The sequence below is a fragment of the Arvicola amphibius genome, chromosome 11, assembly GCF_903992535.2.
Source record: "Arvicola amphibius chromosome 11, mArvAmp1.2, whole genome shotgun sequence".
NCBI lineage: Eukaryota > Metazoa > Chordata > Mammalia > Rodentia > Cricetidae > Arvicola > Arvicola amphibius.
The window spans coordinates 36368161-36385888 of record NC_052057.2 but is presented as its reverse complement, the minus strand read 5'-3'; the positions used below and the strand labels follow the sequence as shown (position 1 = coordinate 36385888).

Genomic DNA, 17728 nt, shown 5'->3' with positions numbered 1-17728 from the left:
GGGCTTTGAGAGTTTATAACTGGTTCCACTTCCTGTTCTCGGCTTCCTGGGTGTGGTTAAAAAAAGTGACCAGCTGGCTGCCTGCTTCTGATGCCACGCCTCCCTGACGTTATAGACTCTCAGAAGCGGCAAGGCCAAAGAAACTCTTTCTTAGGTTGCCTTGATCGTAGCAGCAGAGAGAAACTCACACACATCAAAAACAAACATAACTGACCATGTTAGATAGGAACTGACCGAATGTTCTAGGTAAGGTATTATTTTTAAACAGTTGAAAAATTAAACAAGGCCAAATGATAGCACCATGCCAAAGAGATTCTTAAAGTGTCAGCATGCAGAAACGGGGACGGGAGGAGAGACAGAGGAAGGCTCCTCCACAGTGGTGGAGCCAAAAGTGGTGACTTCGTGTGATTTCCAGGACACGCACACCATTTGGGACCAAGAGAGTCTTAAGCAGCAAAGGGCTTTGTATGTTTACATAAGCCGGATATGGAAGTGGATGGGGCCATCTCTGCAGAATAGGAGGGGGCCCCTCACAGCTGCGCAAGAGGCTTGCTAGGCAGAAACTGTGCCAGTGGGAAACAAGATTTTGGGGGGAGACCCTTTCAGAAGTAGGGGTAACTTTGCTAACTTCTAACTGGGGAATTTAAGTTCTATAGATCTGGACCTAGTAGAAATTGAGGTCAGCTTTGATTTAGACGATATTAAAACTCTTTTAACAGTTGGTTCCTAGTCGTATCTACGCAGGTGGACATAAGTTTTGTCTTCAGCTGTGTTAGTTTCTTTGGTCTCTCTCATTTGCCTAAAGTGCGCTTCTAATTATAAGAGGAGGTCAATGCAGCGCCTTGCGGGAAATTAATGGCTTTCAATACGCCTATGAGAAAATGTAAAAAAAAAAAATATAATGACAAACTGAACTAAACATTCAGCACACATCAAAAGGGAAATGAACAAACCAAGACGAAAGGAATGCAGAGTTCTCCATGATGCCAGGGACCTAGAGGTAAGCTGGCTTCATGATGCGGTGGCCTGGCCACTGTAGGTATGGACAGAGCAAAATGCCAAAGTTAGAGCAGCAGTGAAAGGGTGAATAGAAACGTGGGGGGCGTGGCCCAGCAGACAGAACACACGGTCACGTGCCTTGGTTGCTCAAGGGCACCTTTGCAAGCCCACTCAGGAGCTGCCTCAGACTGGGAGGGCCGCCTCTGGGGAGTGTGGTGTGGGGGGCCTGGAGGGTGCTAAGGAGTAGTGCAGAGCCAGTGAGCAGAGAATGGCGCGGCCCGTAGGGAGGGAAGGGGACGGAGGGTACAGTGGGCCTGGAGGTTGGGAGTGGAAGGGCAGGGCTTTGGTTGGTTATCTTTCGTGTTGCCATGACCAAATGCCCGACAAGGGGCAACCTAAGGGGATTGTTCTGTGAAGGTGCGAACGCATGACGATAGCAGCTGGAGGCAGAGAGGGATGGGGTGTAGGGAGCTAGAAAGCCGCCTGCGTTGCCCCTAGTGATCCAGCTCATCCTTCAAGACCCCACTTGCTAAATTTCCACATCTTTCTCAAACAGTGGGAAGACCAAGTGCTCAAAGGCTTGGGCTTGTGTGGCACATTAGACGTTTACACAGAATAGACAAGAAGAGCAGAAATCAGACAAGAACGAAAGAGGAAACGATGGCAAGGCGAGGTGTGTGTCTGGGGCTTCATGCTGGGCACTTGTCTTGTTGCTGTGGCAAAATTTCCAGGGAGAGTTTAATTTGCCTCCCAGTTTGAGGAGCCAGCTCATCACAGCGATAGGAGTAGTAGGCAGCAGGTCACACCACATCCATACACACACACACACACACACACACACACAAACACATCCACACACAGACAGACACATCCACACACACACACATCCTCATCCACACACAGACAGACACATCCACACAGATAGACACATCCACACACAGATAAACACATCCACACACAGACACATCCACACACAGACATATCCACATCCACACACAGACAGACAAATCCACATCCACACAGTGAGGGCTGGTGCTCCGCTCTCGTTCTCCTCCTTTCTATTCAGTCCAGAAGCCCGACTTGTGGGACCGTGATCACACGCTGTAGTGTGGAGCTGCGGGCAGGCCTGCTTTTTGTCCCGCCCATCTCCCGCATGGCTAGCTTTACACCCGAAATAACAACACACAAATTGTATTCATTTAAACACTGCCTGGCCCATTAGCTCTAGCCTCTTACTGGCTAACTCTCTCTTGCTTTAACCCATATTTAGTCATCTGTGTAGCACCACAAGGTGGTGGCTTACTGGGAAAGATTCAGCATGTCTGACCTGGTGGCTGGCTTCATGGCGACTGTCTCAGAGAGGAGAGGCATGGTGATTGCCCGAGGCATCTGCCTCACTCCCAGCATCCTGTTCTGTCTACTCCACCCACCTAAGGGCTGGCCTATCAAATTGGCCAAGGCAGTTTCTTTATTAACCAATGAAATGAACACAAACAGAAGACTCTCCCACATCAACATGCTCAGGGTGGGTTTCCCCACCTCTGTTAAACCAATCCAGAAATCCCTCACAGATGTGCTCAGAGGTTTCTCTCAGCTGGGAGTCTAGGACCTGTCAAGTTAGCAGTCTTCACCTGCTGAAGACTGGCTTCAGAAAGGAAGAACTGAGAGGAAGATAAAGACAATTACAGGAAGGCAGTAAGAGATTCAGCCCCTGCTTGCAGAGGCCCTAGGAACCTAGGAGTGTGGTTCAGTTAATAGTTCTCATTTCTGGCCAAAAAGCATAGAAAAAAATTTTGGATATTGAATTAAATATTGCAAGAATGTGCACAGCATCACAAAGCCAACTGCGGCACACGGATGTGAAGTTCCAATGACGTGTATTCTCTGGCTCCTCTCATGCGTGGGCACACATGTGTGTCCTTATTCCCTATCGTTCCTGAGAACCATATGTTCTAGTTACGTATTCCAACCAAAACTGAATTGGGGAGGAAAGTGTTTATTTGGTTTACACCTTCCCATCACAGTCCATTGCTGATGAAGTCAGGACAGGAGCACAAACAGAAGCCAAGACAGGAATCAATGGGAAAGGCTGCTTCCTGGCTGGCTCCCATGGCTTGCTCAGTATGCTTGCTTCTACAGCCCAGGACCACCTGCCCAGGGGTGGCTCAACTCATGCATCAAATATTAATCAAGAAGATGACCCAAAGGCAGGGCACAGGCCAATCTAAAGGAGGCAATTCCTCAGATCAAGTTCTCTCTTCCACGACTCTACCTTGTGTCCAATGGACAAAAACCAACCAGCATGGTTTCTAATTGGCTACTAATTCCATTTTTGCTACTCTGACTTTAACAATCATTTTCATAAGGAGTGAAGATATGGGTAGGGAAAAAACTACCTTTGTTCTGGTTTACTGGAAGACGAGAGAAAACGTAAGGTTAGAAATGTTTTTTTTTTTTATATCTTACATCCGCTGCTGCTCTACATATGACACCTACTTATTTGTGCGTTTCGTAGCTTTTTTTTTTTTTTTTTTTTTTGGTTTTTCGAGACAGGGTTTCCCTGTAGTTTCTAGAGCCTGTCCTGGAACTAGCTCTTGTAGACCAGGCTGGCCTCGAACTCAGAGATCCGCCTGCCTCTGCCTCCCGAGTGCTGGGATTAAAGGCGTGCGCTACCACTGCCCGGCTTGCGTTTTGTAGCTTTAAAATATATTTTATGTATACAATGACCTCATGTCTTTCACTTTTACAAGAATAATAATGATTTTTTGTATGTATGTTAGAGAAATGTGCTTGTGTGTGTTTGTGCATGGATGCAGAAACTTCCTGGCGTGCCTGTACACTCTTCCCACCTGCTTCCAGCCTGCTTCTTTTCAACTCTGTCTCCATCAGGTGGCTTGACCTGGTTTCCAGGGATTCCCCGTCTATGCTTCCTGTCTACCGCCAGGGGTCGCCAGGGATACGGACAATTGTGCTATTCTCTCTGGCTTTAAGTTGGTTCTGAATAGAATCGTGGTGGTCAAGAGTCCCTGGTAAAAGTCTTTACACAGTGAGCCATCTCCCCACCAGGAGAAGACAAATTATACATATATATTAATGATAGGGTACAATTCTAACACGGCTCTAGAAATCCAAGGGAGACAATGAAAATAAAATATAACAAAAGCTTCATCTCATGTTTTATATAAAACACCCTAGATTTCTTTTAAAATTACATACTATGCATACAAAATTGTAGTTTTGTTTAGAATTATCTACGAATGAGTAGATTACATCATTATGGAAAAATAGTAGTTCAACTCACCATACCATAAATAATTTGTGGGCAAGCCTCCCTTGGAATTTTTCAAACAGATACTTTTTGGACTGATTATGACCCATTTTTTGTATTGCTTTATTTAGATAAAATGAAGACTATACACTTATTTCGCAGATTAAACACTTCACTTCACAGAATGAATTAAATTATCTGTTTTGCCAAATTAAATTCACTGGCAAGAGATGTTAATTCCATCCTGTTGAGCTGTGAAGGCTTTTCACATGTTCTCCAACAGAAGCCAGGCAAACCAGCAAGAACCCCACCATCTTCCCTAAATATATCCGAGTTATTTCTCTCCATTCTTATGTATCTGAGTATTACACGGCGCAGGATCAGCAAACAAAAAGGAATTCTCCTTCAGTCTTCGGACACTCACAGCCACGACTTGTAGTAACTTGTAGATCCAACTTTTAATCTAGAAATCTCTTTTGGCTGAATTACAGCAAAATAATGGCATTAAACGGTAAGTGGTTGGCAGCGATAAATTTTTTTTGACGGGGCTTAAAAGCGCCCCCCCCTCCTGTAGTTGCTTTTGTTTTTTAAGGGGAGGGGTAAGTTAATGATAGGCATTCGATAGTTATGTAGTCTGAACAATGCAGCAATAGAGACGCCTAACTCTCTCTGGTCTGCGTCCCGTTCCCGCCTCACGCTATAGCTGGGGAAGGGGCAGGAGCGAATATTCTAACTAAACAAAGGAATTCGGGATGGTTTTAGAATCAGGCTCCATCCTCCTCCGTTTAGATTACAGGCGGCTTGCATCCTGTATTGTCTTCTCTATTGCTTTTGATTGTTTTCTGACCTCACACAAGGAAAGGCAGTAGGAGAACCTTCCAGAGCCTTTTCTTTGCTCCCATCCCTTGGCAAGAAGGAGGAATTAGCTCTGTAGCCAGATCCTGTCTGCATTTAATTTAAAGCACGAAACCAGCCACTGTAGCTGCAAGTCTTCTTATAACCAGCAGGGGGCAATGTTGACTCGCTCTTGAACCATCTCGGGGCGCCGAAAGTTTGAGGTTTGGAGGGATTCCTGTGGCAAAACTGTATGACATATGCCCTATATTTGCATTGTTTGGCTTCAATTCACATTTTGCAAGTTGGTTCCCTTAAAGGGGAAAATTATTGACCCGATTCCTAGTCACGTTTTTATTTTTTTTTCTTTTAAAGAAACCTCGCGCGCCACCACACAAATATGCCGAGGCAGGGGAATCATCAGAGTGCAGTTGGTGATGTGTGACACTTAAAAATTAAATTTAAACTTCATTTTATTTGTTTCTATTTTCTTACAGCTATTCCGCCCCCCTCCCGCGCCCCCAAATCAAAACCGAAACCAAACGTTATTAGATTTTCTTTGGCCAGAAAATGTCGGGGAGGGGGGAGCCCCACCGGTGGTCAAAATTCCAGACTGGGATTGTAAGAGGAAACTGTCCCCGCAGAAACTGCCATTGTCTCAGTCGAAGCCCGCCCGGGGCTGGTCTGTGAACTGGATTCCAGCTGTGAGACTAACCAAGCTGCGGGTATCCGAGTGCCCCTCTCTTCCTTTGAGAAGTTGGAGGACTGCTGGCAACGAGGCCTCGGTGTCCTCTGGACCCGAGGGATAGCGGCTTGCGGCGCAAGTTCACGAGTGGGGAAGAGCTGGGGATCTGCGAGGTCCCGTGGGCAGCAGCTCGCTCCGGCACTGCCCTGGCGAGGGCATGAAATGGTTAAAGCACAGCAGCGGCGCGCATTCCCAGACAGGCTTTGCCTAATCCTTCCTCCCGCGTTAACAGACCCTCGCCCCCAGCCTTTCTTTCATTTCCCTCGACCCCCTCCACCGAATTATTACCAGCCTAACAGCCTAATGGCACCCCCAGCTCCGGCCACTAAACTTATTTATTTCCAAACCTGACCCCACCCCCATCTATTCCGCGGCTGCCTCTTGCTGTGATTGCACCGACGCCGGCCAAGATTTGACCAAAAGGGAAAATAAATAAATAGAAAGGAGTTGGGGGGTGGTCGCCCCTTCTTTGCGCCTCCGCCGCGGGGCTCGCCCACCGCCCGCCCACAGCCTCGGAGGCCGCGGTGACGAGCGTCGCCCCAGCCAGTGGCGGCAGGAGGCGAGGGCGGCGGGGACTCCGGGCGGGGCTGTGGCCAATGGGCTGTAGCGGGGCAGGGCCCGCGGGTGACAGGACCAGAACAGGGGAGTGGCGGCCACTGGAGTCCCGGAGCATCGAGGGGCGAGCAAAGTTTCTCAGTCTTGCTCGCGATCGCGGACAGCCCTCCCCCTCCGTGTGTGCGCGTGTGTGTGAGTGCGTGTGTGCGCGCAGCGGGGAAGGGGCGGGGAGAGTACGAGGGACCCGGAGAGGCAGCGGGGGACTCGCCCGGCTCCAGATCCGTGGCGGTGCCACCTCCGAGCCCTGGCTGCGAAGGAGCGCGCCCACCCGGTGCCCCGTGCAGCTGCACCGCACCTCCGCGTCCCCATCCTCGGCGGAGACCGCGACGAAGGGACCCACCCCTCCCCAAACACAAAGCCTAGCGGATTACAAAGTGAAACTGACCCGGGACAATAAAAATAGAGATACCAGGACAAGGGCGAGGCTCTTTCGAGGGCGCTTGTGCCCGCTGACGCCCGGGGAAGAACCCCTGGCATGGTGAGGGGAGGGGACTCGGGGAACCAGCACTGTTGCTGCTGCTGCTGCTGCTGCTGCTGCTTCTGCTGGCCGACCCCCGCGACGCCGAAGAGGAAGGGGAACCCGTGCTCTGTGGATGTACAAATGATGCCGGCGCGGAGGTGAAGGATGCCGAAAGGCGCCTGCGGCAGCCTGGGCTGGACCTCGGGCTCCGAGCTGCGGTGGGCGCAAAGACATCCCGGGTTACCAGCAAGAGGACAGAGTTGAGGGCTGCTGGAGACTCGGTGGGCACGCGGTGTCCGGGGTGCCTCCGCTGCAAAGGGAAGGAGCCCGATCCAGAGACAACCTTCCCAGCTCCCTGGAGTGAAACCCTAGAGGAGTCTGCACTGCCAGTTTCGCGTTCGTCCGGCTTCCCTGCTCAGTCTCCGGGTGCAGAGGCTCTGCACCTCTTAGCTCTGTCCTGTTTGGCATCAAGCTCCGGGTAAGTTCTAAAGTTTTTGGAGAGACGTGCATGCAGTGAGTGACTCCTCAGGTCCCCCAAAATCCAGGCCTCATCTCGCAGCTCCTCTCCGCGGTCTGGACGCTCAGACTCAGATTTCCAATCCAAGTGTCTGGAGGCCTTGAAACTTTCTCGGGAGAGTCCAGGGATGCCCCGCCGCCTGTCGCCTCATCCTCCCCTGCGCTGCGCGTCTCACCGGCCACCGGGAGTCTTCTCTTGAGCGTCTGCCCCGGCTCACTCTTCTGAACTTCAGAGATCTCCGGCCAAACTGGCTTTTGACTGGCGCCACTCAGAAGCCCTCCGGACCATCCCGTTTCCTTCACCTTGCTTCTCTTCCTCTCGCGGTTCCTGGAAACCAGGACCATGAACTTGGCCGCAGACCCGGCTCCCGGCCGCAGGCGGCTCCCTCTACTCTCTCCATCCCTGTGCCAGCTACTGCGAGTCTGGGGGTTGTTGTCTCTGCTCCCCGGCCCAGCCCGAGTCCAAGCAGCCGAACAGCGTCAGGTGTTCCAGGTGATGGAAGAGCAGCCTCCAGGAACTCTGGTGGGCACAATCCCAACGCGCCCGGGCTTCACCTACCGGCTCAGCGAAAGCCACGCCCTGTTCGCTATTAACAGCAGCACCGGAGCGCTGTACACCACCGCCACCATCGACCGCGAGAGCCTGCCCAGCGACGTAGTCAACCTGGTGGTCCTTTCCAGCGCTCCCACCTACCCTACCGAGGTGCGGGTGTTGGTGCGTGACCTCAACGACAATGCCCCAGTCTTCCCGGATCCCTCGATCGTGGTCACCTTCAAGGAGGACAGTGGCAGCGGGCGTCAGGTCATTCTGGACACCGCCACGGACTCTGACATCGGCTCCAACGGCGTGGATCACCGCTCTTACCGCATCGTCCGCGGCAACGAGGCGGGTCGCTTTCGCCTGGACATTACCTTGAACCCCAGTGGCGAGGGTGCGTTCCTGCACCTGGTGTCCAAGGGTGGGCTGGACCGCGAGGTCACACCGCAGTACCAGCTCCTGGTGGAGGTGGAGGACAAGGGTGAGCCAAAGCGGCGGGGTTACCTTCAGGTCAATGTGACTGTACAGGACATTAACGACAATCCCCCGGTGTTTGGCAGTTCCCATTACCAGGCGGGGGTGCCCGAGGACGCGGCTGTGGGCTCGAGTGTCCTGCAGGTGGCGGCGGCGGACGCAGACGAGGGCACTAATGCGGACATCCGTTACCGACTTCAGGACGAGGGAACCCCCTTCCAGATGGACCCGGAGACGGGGCTCATCACCGTCCGAGAGCCGCTAGATTTCGAGGCCCGGAGACAGTATTCGCTGACAGTGCAGGCCACGGACCGCGGTGTGCCCTCGCTCACCGGGCGTGCTGAAGCGCTCATCCAGCTGCTGGATGTCAACGACAACGACCCTGTAGTGAAGTTTCGCTACTTCCCCGCCACCTCGCGCTACGCTTCGGTGGATGAGAATGCGCAGGTGGGTACCGTGGTTGCTCTGCTCACCGTGACGGACGCGGACTCCCCGGCAGCCAACGGAAACATCTCAGTGCAGATTCTCGGGGGCAACGAGCAACGCCACTTTGAGGTACAGAGGAGCAAGGTGCCCAACCTGAGTCTCATCAAGGTGGCCAGCGCCCTGGACCGCGAGCGAATCCCTTCCTACAACCTCACAGTCTCTGTCTCGGATAACTCTGGGGCGCCCCCTACCGCCGAGGTTCAGGCGCGCTCCTCCGTGGCCAGCTTGGTCATTTTCGTCAATGACATCAATGATCACCCTCCGGTCTTTGCCCAGCAAGTGTACAGGGTGAACCTGAGCGAGGAGGCGCCTCCGGGGAGCTATGTGAGTGGGGTGTCCGCCACTGACGGTGACTCTGGTCTCAACGCGAACCTGCGTTACAGCATCGTCTCTGGAAATGGGTTGGGCTGGTTCCACATTAGTGAGCACAGTGGTCTGGTCACCACCAGTGCTGCAGGAGGCCTTGACCGTGAACTTGCCTCCCAGATTGTACTGAATATCAGTGCCCGAGACCAGGGGGTACACCCCAAGGTGTCCTATGCCCAGCTTGTGGTAACCATCTTGGACGTCAATGATGAAAAGCCGGTGTTTAGCCAGCCTGGAGGCTATGAGGTATCCGTGGTTGAGAATGCTCCAGCTGGGACAGAGTTGTTGGTTATAGGGGCAACCGATGGGGATCTGAGCGACAACGGGACGGTGCGCTTCTCCCTGCAAGAGGCCGACGGTGACCAAAGGCTCTTCCGCCTGGATCCTGTATCTGGGAGACTGACTACTACTTCCTCCCTAGACAGAGAGGAGCAAGCCTTCTACTGTCTGTTGATTCTAGCCACAGACCTGGGCTCGCCTCCCCAGTCGTCCACAGCTCAGGTGAACGTCAGCCTTCTGGATATCAATGACAACAGCCCCATGTTCTACCCAGTCCAGTACTTTGCTCATATTCAGGAGAATGAGCCTGGAGGGAGCTATGTCACCACAGTGTCTGCTACCGACCCAGACCTGGGTCCCAATGGGACTGTTCAGTACAGTATTTCAGCCGGGGACAGGTCGAGGTTTCAGATTAATGCTAAGAGTGGGGTTATTTCTACAAGGATGGCCCTAGATAGAGAAGAGAAGACAGCCTACCAGCTGCAGATAGTGGCTACTGATGGGGGCAATCTACAGTCCCCGAACCAAGCCATAGTCACAGTCACGGTGCTAGATACACAAGACAACCCACCCGTGTTCAGCCAGGCTGCTTACAGCTTCGTGGTCTTTGAGAACGTGGCTCTAGGGTACCACGTGGGCAGTGTTTCTGCCACCACCATGGACCTCAATGCCAACATCAGTTATCTCATCACTACTGGGGACCAGAGAGGTACGTTCGCTGTGAATCCCGTCACAGGGCAGCTGACCACAGCCAGTGTGATCGACAGGGAAGAACAGTCCTTCTATCAGCTGAGAGTAGTGGCCAGTGGGGGCGCAGTAGCGGGAGACACCGTGGTTAACATCACCGTGAAAGACTTGAATGATAACGCCCCCCACTTCCTCCAGGCAGTGGAGAGCATAAACGCAGTGGAGAACTGGCAGGCAGGACACAGCATCTTCCAGGCCAAAGCTGTGGACCCCGATGAAGGTGTCAACGGCAGGGTGCTCTATAGTCTGAAGCAGAACCCCAAGAACCTATTCGCTATCGATGAGCAGAACGGTAGCATCGGTCTGCTGGGCGCCCTGGATGTTCACACGGGCTCCTACCAGGTAGAAATCTTGGCCTCCGATATGGGTGTCCCCCAGCTCTCCTCCAGCATCATTTTGACAGTTTACGTCCATGATGTAAATGACAACCCACCAGTGTTTGACCAGATTTCCTATGAGGTCACCCTTTCTGAGTCAGAGCCTGTGAATTCTCGGTTTTTTAAAGTGCAAGCTTCCGACAAAGATTCTGGGGCAAATGGGGAAATAGCGTATACGATCTCAGATGGGAACACTGGCGATGCCTTTGGCATATTTCCAGATGGCCAGTTGTACATAAAAAGTGAATTGGACCGTGAACTTCAGGAGAGATATGTGTTAGTGGTCATTGCCTCTGACCGGGCAGTGGAGCCCCTAAGTGCTACTGTCAATGTCACTGTCATTCTAGAAGATGTGAATGACAATAGGCCTTTGTTTAATAGTACCAATTACACATTTTACTTTGAAGAGGAGCAGAGAGCCGGGTCATTTGTAGGCAAAGTCAGTGCTGTGGACAAAGACTTCGGGCCGAATGGGGAAGTAAGGTACACTTTCGAGGTCGCCCAGCCTGATTTTGAGCTGCATGCCGTCACTGGGGAAATCACCAGCACTCACAAGTTCGACAGGGAGTCACTCATGAGGAGACGGGGCACAGCAGTGTTCAGCTTCACAGTGATAGCCACAGATCAGGGCCTCCCTCAGCCTCTCAAGGACCAGGCCACCGTGCATGTCTACATGAAGGACATCAATGACAATGCCCCCAAGTTTCTAAAAGACTTTTACCAAGCTACAGTATCGGAGACGGCGACCAATCTGACCCAGGTCTTACGGGTGTCTGCCTCAGACGTGGATGAAGGCAGTAATGGCCTCATCCACTACTCTATCCTCAAAGGAAATGAAGAAAGACAGTTTGCTATAGACAGGTTCTCTGGTCAGGTGACTCTCATAGGCAAGTTAGACTATGAAGCGACCCCGGCCTATTCCCTCCTCATCCAGGCAGTGGATTCGGGGGCCATCTCCCTCAACTCAACCTGCACACTCAGCATTGATATTTTGGATGAAAATGACAATACCCCCTCTTTTCCAAAGTCAACACTCTTTGTGGATGTCTTGGAAAACATGAGGATTGGTGAACTTGTGTCCTCTGTTACCGCCACGGATTCTGACTCGGGTGCCAATGCAGACTTACACTACACTATCACAGGATCAAACAACCATGGAACTTTCAGCATTAGTCCAAACACTGGGAGTATCTTCCTTGCCAAGAAGTTGGACTTTGAGACACAGTCTTTATATAAATTGAATATAACAGCGAAAGACCAAGGGCGGCCTCCTCGGTCATCCACGATGTCGGTGGTGATCCACGTGAGGGACTTCAATGACAACCCGCCGAGCTTTCCACCGGGAGACATTTTTAAGTCTATAGTGGAGAACATCCCTCTTGGTACATCTGTCATTTCTGTGACAGCACACGACCCAGATGCGGACATCAATGGGCAGCTGTCTTACGCCATCATTCAACAGATGCCCCGCGGCAACCACTTCAGCATAGACGAAGTCAAAGGCACCATCTACACCAGTGCTGAGATCGACCGCGAGTTTGCCAATCTCTTTGAGCTAACGGTGAAAGCCAACGACCAGGCAGTGCCGATAGAAACCAGGAGGTACGCTTTGAAAAATGTGACCATTTTGGTGACAGACCTCAATGACAATGTCCCAATGTTTATATCCCAAAATGCCCTGGCTGCAGACCCCTCAGCCATGATCGGTTCTGTCTTGACTACCATCATGGCTGCAGACCCCGATGAAGGTGCCAATGGCGAGGTAGAATATGAGATAGTGAACGGGGACACAGACACCTTCACTGTGGACCGCTACAGCGGAGACCTTCGTGTGGCTTCCGCCTTGGTGCCTTCGCAGCTCATCTACAACCTCATAGTATCAGCCACAGACCTGGGCCCCGAGAGGAGGAAGTCAACTACGGAACTGACGGTCATCCTCCAGGGCCTTGATGGGCCTGTGTTCACACAGAACAAATACATAACCATCTTGAAGGAAGGGGAGCCCATTGGCACCAATGTCATATCCATAGAAGCAGCTAGCCCCAGAGGGTCAGAAGCTCCGGTGGAGTATTACATTGTTTCTGTTCACTGTGAAGAAAAGACTGTTGGACGTCTCTTTACCATTGGACGGCAGACTGGTATCATTCAAACTGCAGCCATTTTGGACCGGGAGCAGGGAGCATGTCTCTACCTGGTGGATGTTTATGCCATTGAGAAGTCATCTGCCTTTCCCAGGACACAAAGAGCAGAGGTGAGAGCTTGGGTTCCTTTATTATTTGCTCTGGGTGGGATATATATATATATATATATATATATATATATATATATATATGTGTGTGTGTGTGTGTGTGTGTGTGTGTGTGTGTGTGTGTGTGTACATATATATATATATACATAGATATACATAGATATACACACACACATATATATACACACATACATGTCTTTGCTATTGTGTTTACTCTCTATGATCTAACTGTGTTTTTGTGGCTGCTTTTATAAACAGGGACAACTTGAAAAATGTTGTCACCTACTAACAGTTTCAGAAAAATGCATCTATCATCAAGGCTACGATAAATAATGAACTTTTTAAAACTTCAATATCCCTTACCTGCAATCATGATTATAAGGCTACTGGACAAAGCATTTGCCATTTGCAGGAGTGATGAAAGCCCATTTGTATGGACTAACCTAGATTTCTCTCAGTAAAGAAATCAGCTGGGGGATGGGCAGTCTCGGAGTTAAATCCCGGTTCCAAGGTGAAGGGTTTTGCTAGAACTCTGAGTGGGTTAGGTTTCTGAGTTGGGTTTTTCTGGAGCCTGCGTGGCAGTTTACATTAGGACAGCACCGACTTCCCCATCCTCAGCGAGCTTGGCAGATCATAGGCAGTGAGTAATCTCAATGTGGTGAGCCAAGTTTGTGGAGATTCCTGATTTCTTCTGCCCGAGGGGCTTGCAAATGACCTCCTGGCACGGAGGAAATGCTGCTTTTTCTTCCTCAGCTAACTCGGGTAGCTGTGAACAGTTAGATCCAAAGTTCCACTATGAGTCTTGGGATACACGTGCGCTGCTGTTAGATGCGCTGGTGCAGGCACTGGTCCTGTCTCCAGGTGGGGAAGGCTGTCCAGTGTACGAGTCAGTCCCGGCCATCCTCCAGAGGCACAGGCTGAACTGTCACCTCCACCCAACCTACTATCATTGATCGGCATCTTCTCAGTTAAGCTCCTTTGTTCCAGGGCTGTGTGAGAATTGCCAAGAATGGATACAGCTACCTTCTAGAACGCTTGATTGATGTTTTCTGAGTCCCCCTCCCCCTGCTTCCCACTCTCCTCAGAGATGTCCTAGCATCTGCCCCTCAGGCAAAAACTCAAAATATCAAATGTGGTTTCTGATGCCTGGCAGGGATGCAAACACAACATGGTGGTGAAATTGGGGCTGTTGTGTTTATTTACTTGCTTTCTCCTTGGGGGAGACCAAGGATGCTTTCATTTTGAGTGCTTGTTTTTATTATTATCTTCTGGAATCCCCTGTGATATGTGTGTGTGTGTTTGATCACTAGCTCTTTGCATCCTATTGATGAGATCAGAGGGTATTAGTGCTCATTAGAAATATAATTCCCAATGGTGATGTAATTGTAAATGAATTTCAATTTTTCCTTGCACGGCCTTTGCCTGAGAGGCTTCAGGGACAAATTGTCTCCTTCCATCTACTTACTTCTCTAAAGATCTTAACATCAGTGGTCTTTGGTTTGGATCAGGTCATGATTTATGCATAAATCATTATTGGAATTGTGCGTATTCTGTCTGTCACTTTCTTCTCTGTAGTTACTTCTGAGATGAACAGCCTCGATTAGTTTAAACACCAAAATATTTACTGAAGGCTGGCAATTAAGTCTCTCTGGATAATGGCTGCATTCGTTAAACAGATGACGTACTTAGGTGTTTATTTCACTCAACTGCTTTATTGGAGGAGAGCAGAGCATGGGAAGGAATGCTCCTGGGTGCCACTAGAACACCCATCATGCCTGTGACTCACCCATTCCATAGGGGAAGACAGACTTGCCACAAGTGTGCCAGATAGTGATGTCTCTGGAATAGGCACGAAGACTAAAAATAATTACAAATAACTTTTGTTAGGAATGGGGACAGCATGCCCACTGCGTCTTTAACCTCAGTTGACATAAGTATAAAAATTACTCTTTCAGACTTCCCATGTCCTCTGCATTGACAAACCAAAGGAGAATTGATCTGAGGACTGGTATGTGTGTGTGTGTGTGTGCACACGCACACGTGTGTGTGCATGCATGTGTGTAACTGTATGAATGTTCATTTCTCTCTTTCTCTCTTGTACACACACGCACGCACACACACACACACACACACACAAGCGTGTGCACCCATGCATCAGGATACCCTCGGTACACTAAAAGTGCTGAAACTATAAACCAACATTGAGTTCCCAAGTTACAGCCACTCCTGAAACTTAAACCAAATGTTTTATTTGTTATGCCCAGAGAGCACTGAAAGCAGTAGTTTGGAGGTAAAATATCATGTTATTCTTGATTGTGTTTCCCCAACATATAGAGTAAGCTGGTTTTCTTTTTCACTTGCTCAGTTGGCTAGCTATGATGCTGCAACGAGAAGCCATAAACTGTGGATGGCAGAGGTGACTTGTGTACTGTTCCTTCTCAGCTGCTTTTTAATGTATTTGAAAACATGCATTTGTCTGACCTGATAGGGATCTGGGCTGCTTGCTCGGGACTCAGGCCAGTGTCACACATTCAGGGGAGAAGATGGGAGATTGGCCTGCGGTCTGTGGGCACAGGAGACAAACCTTTGGTATTGTTCGCTTTGGACGCTTGACAAGGGACACACCCCTTCTCTCAAGCCACCTGTCAAAGCTAAAGCTTGAATGTTTTAGCTAAGTCAGGAATACCTCCAAAAGCTGTCTACTGTAATAGTCAATAAATTAATTAATTTTAATTAGAATTCATTAAAATTTAGAAGACTGTTTTATTTACAGACTTGCAGCATTGGGTCTCCGCTAGACGCCATGATGACCAAGGACTTTGCTATATTGATCCTTTTTATTTCAGAGTCTCATTTATTACCCAGCATGTGGTAGGTGCTGCAAGCTTGTTACTGCTGAGTACCATGGGAAGAACCAAGGTCAAAACACAGCTCCTTTGGGAAGTGAGTCCATGAAAAGCTGTGGGTCAACTTGACCTGTCAGTTGAACAAGGGCAGAGAATAGGAGTTACCTCTGTTCTACAGACAAAATGAGGATTGTCAGAAATTCAAAAGATCAGAGGGAATAAAGGGTGGTCTGGCATAGGGTTACTGTGTGAGTGGAAGAGGGGCTGCAGTTGACCAGGGCCACATAGGCCACTTTCCAGGCCATTGGCCTTTGGACCCCCTTATGCTCCTCTGAAACTCCCTAAGGGCCTTCTGGTTAAGGGTATGTCTTAACCATCTTTCTTTATTAGTTGTGGTGGCTTGAATAAGAAATGTCCCCCATGGGCTCCAGTATTTTCTAGCTTTTAGGGGGTGGAGCTTTGCTAGATGAATACTGGAAAAGGCTTTGAGAGCTTATGGCCTCGATCTATTAAAAGTTTGTGTCTCAGCTTCCTGTTTGTGGTTGAGATGTGATCTCTCAGCTTCCTACTCCTTGGTTTGCTGCCCTGCCTATCCATCATGATGGACTTTTATCCCTCTAGAACCATAAGCCAAGGTTAATGCTTTTGTTTGTAAGTTTCTTTCAGTCCTGGTGTTCTATCTCAGCCACAGAAAAGTAACTGAGGCACTCGTTTTAATGAAGCAAAAAAAGGTTGCTGATTTATTAACATTACATGAAACATAATGTTCTTTTTGTTTAAAGATGTTACATGTTCAAACTTGAAAATTTGAAGTAATATCTCACATTTCAAAATTCTCTTTGGCCATGACTTACAGAATACAGTAGAAGTCTCAAGCTTTTTGTTTTGTTTTCTTTTGTTTGTTAGTTTGTTTTCCAGTTAAAATATCTGACATTATTCCAATTCTCAAACAGGTAGGTTTTACGTAGGGTAATGGAAAAGTATTTTGGTTTGGTCCCCTGTTCAGGTAATCATTGATTTTACCATCCAGAAAGACATTGCACTGGGACTTATTGGCAAGACATCAGGAAATCAGTCAGCAGATTTACCTGTGTAGTTACATGAAAGTCTATGCTCTCTGCTACCTTACAAGTGGATCTTTGCCTATTTAAGATGTATCTATCAGCTATATGCAACTCAGAAAAAAAAACTGATGTAAGTGATGGAGACTTTGTCAGAAAGGATCTTTATGATAGGTTATTTTATGAATTTCAAATATACTTGTTTTAAAGGATGGATAGATGAATGTTCTAAAGAACATATTTATGTGTGCATGAGCGTGTTATGTGTGTGCATGTGTGTGTTTATGTGTGTGAATGTATGTGTATGTGCTTAAGTGTGATATGTGTGATAGTATGATGTATGTATATATATGTGTGCAGGTATGTGCATGTGTATATGGATATATGTATGTCTTCATACATATGTATGCATGTATGTGTGCTTGTGTGTTTATTGTGATGTAGTCAAGCCTTGCTACTCTGTCAGTTTATTACATATCACAGTTATTTTCGTGATGATAGTCCTTAACACACACGTCCTTTACATGTTCATAAATACATTGTATCATCATCAATTGTGATGGCCTTGCTTTGTATTAAGTCTCTTGAAATACGTTCCTTTTAATGGCAGTGGTGTAGCTGTGACCCATATCTGACCATTTCCCCTCCAAATACTCCAGACTCCATGAACTCCACTGTATTCTCCTCTTACGCATCTGAGTGCGGCACAGAGACCAAGTTGCATCAGTGTGTGTGTGGTGATTTCACTCAGCCCCTCCCCTGCCAGTCTCATGCACACGCATGCAGATCTCAGGCCTCACTGTTTCACTGCACATGCATCACGTGTTCTTTACCTTGCCATCCACTGATGCTCACATGGGTTGGCTGGT

The 17728-nt window shown here is 49.2% G+C and overlaps 1 protein-coding gene across 1 annotated transcript in view; it reads left to right on the top strand.

Annotated features, from left to right (window-relative positions):
- Window positions 1-6974: 6974 nt before the first annotated feature.
- Window positions 6975-17728, top strand: part of Fat4 (FAT atypical cadherin 4) — a 132181-nt gene continuing 121427 nt past the window's right edge. The window contains exon 1 of the mRNA XM_038348047.1: window positions 6975-12955. Coding sequence (XP_038203975.1) covers window positions 7781-12955 — 5175 coding nt within the window. The 5' untranslated portion in view covers window positions 6975-7780. The remainder of the gene's footprint in view (window positions 12956-17728) is intronic.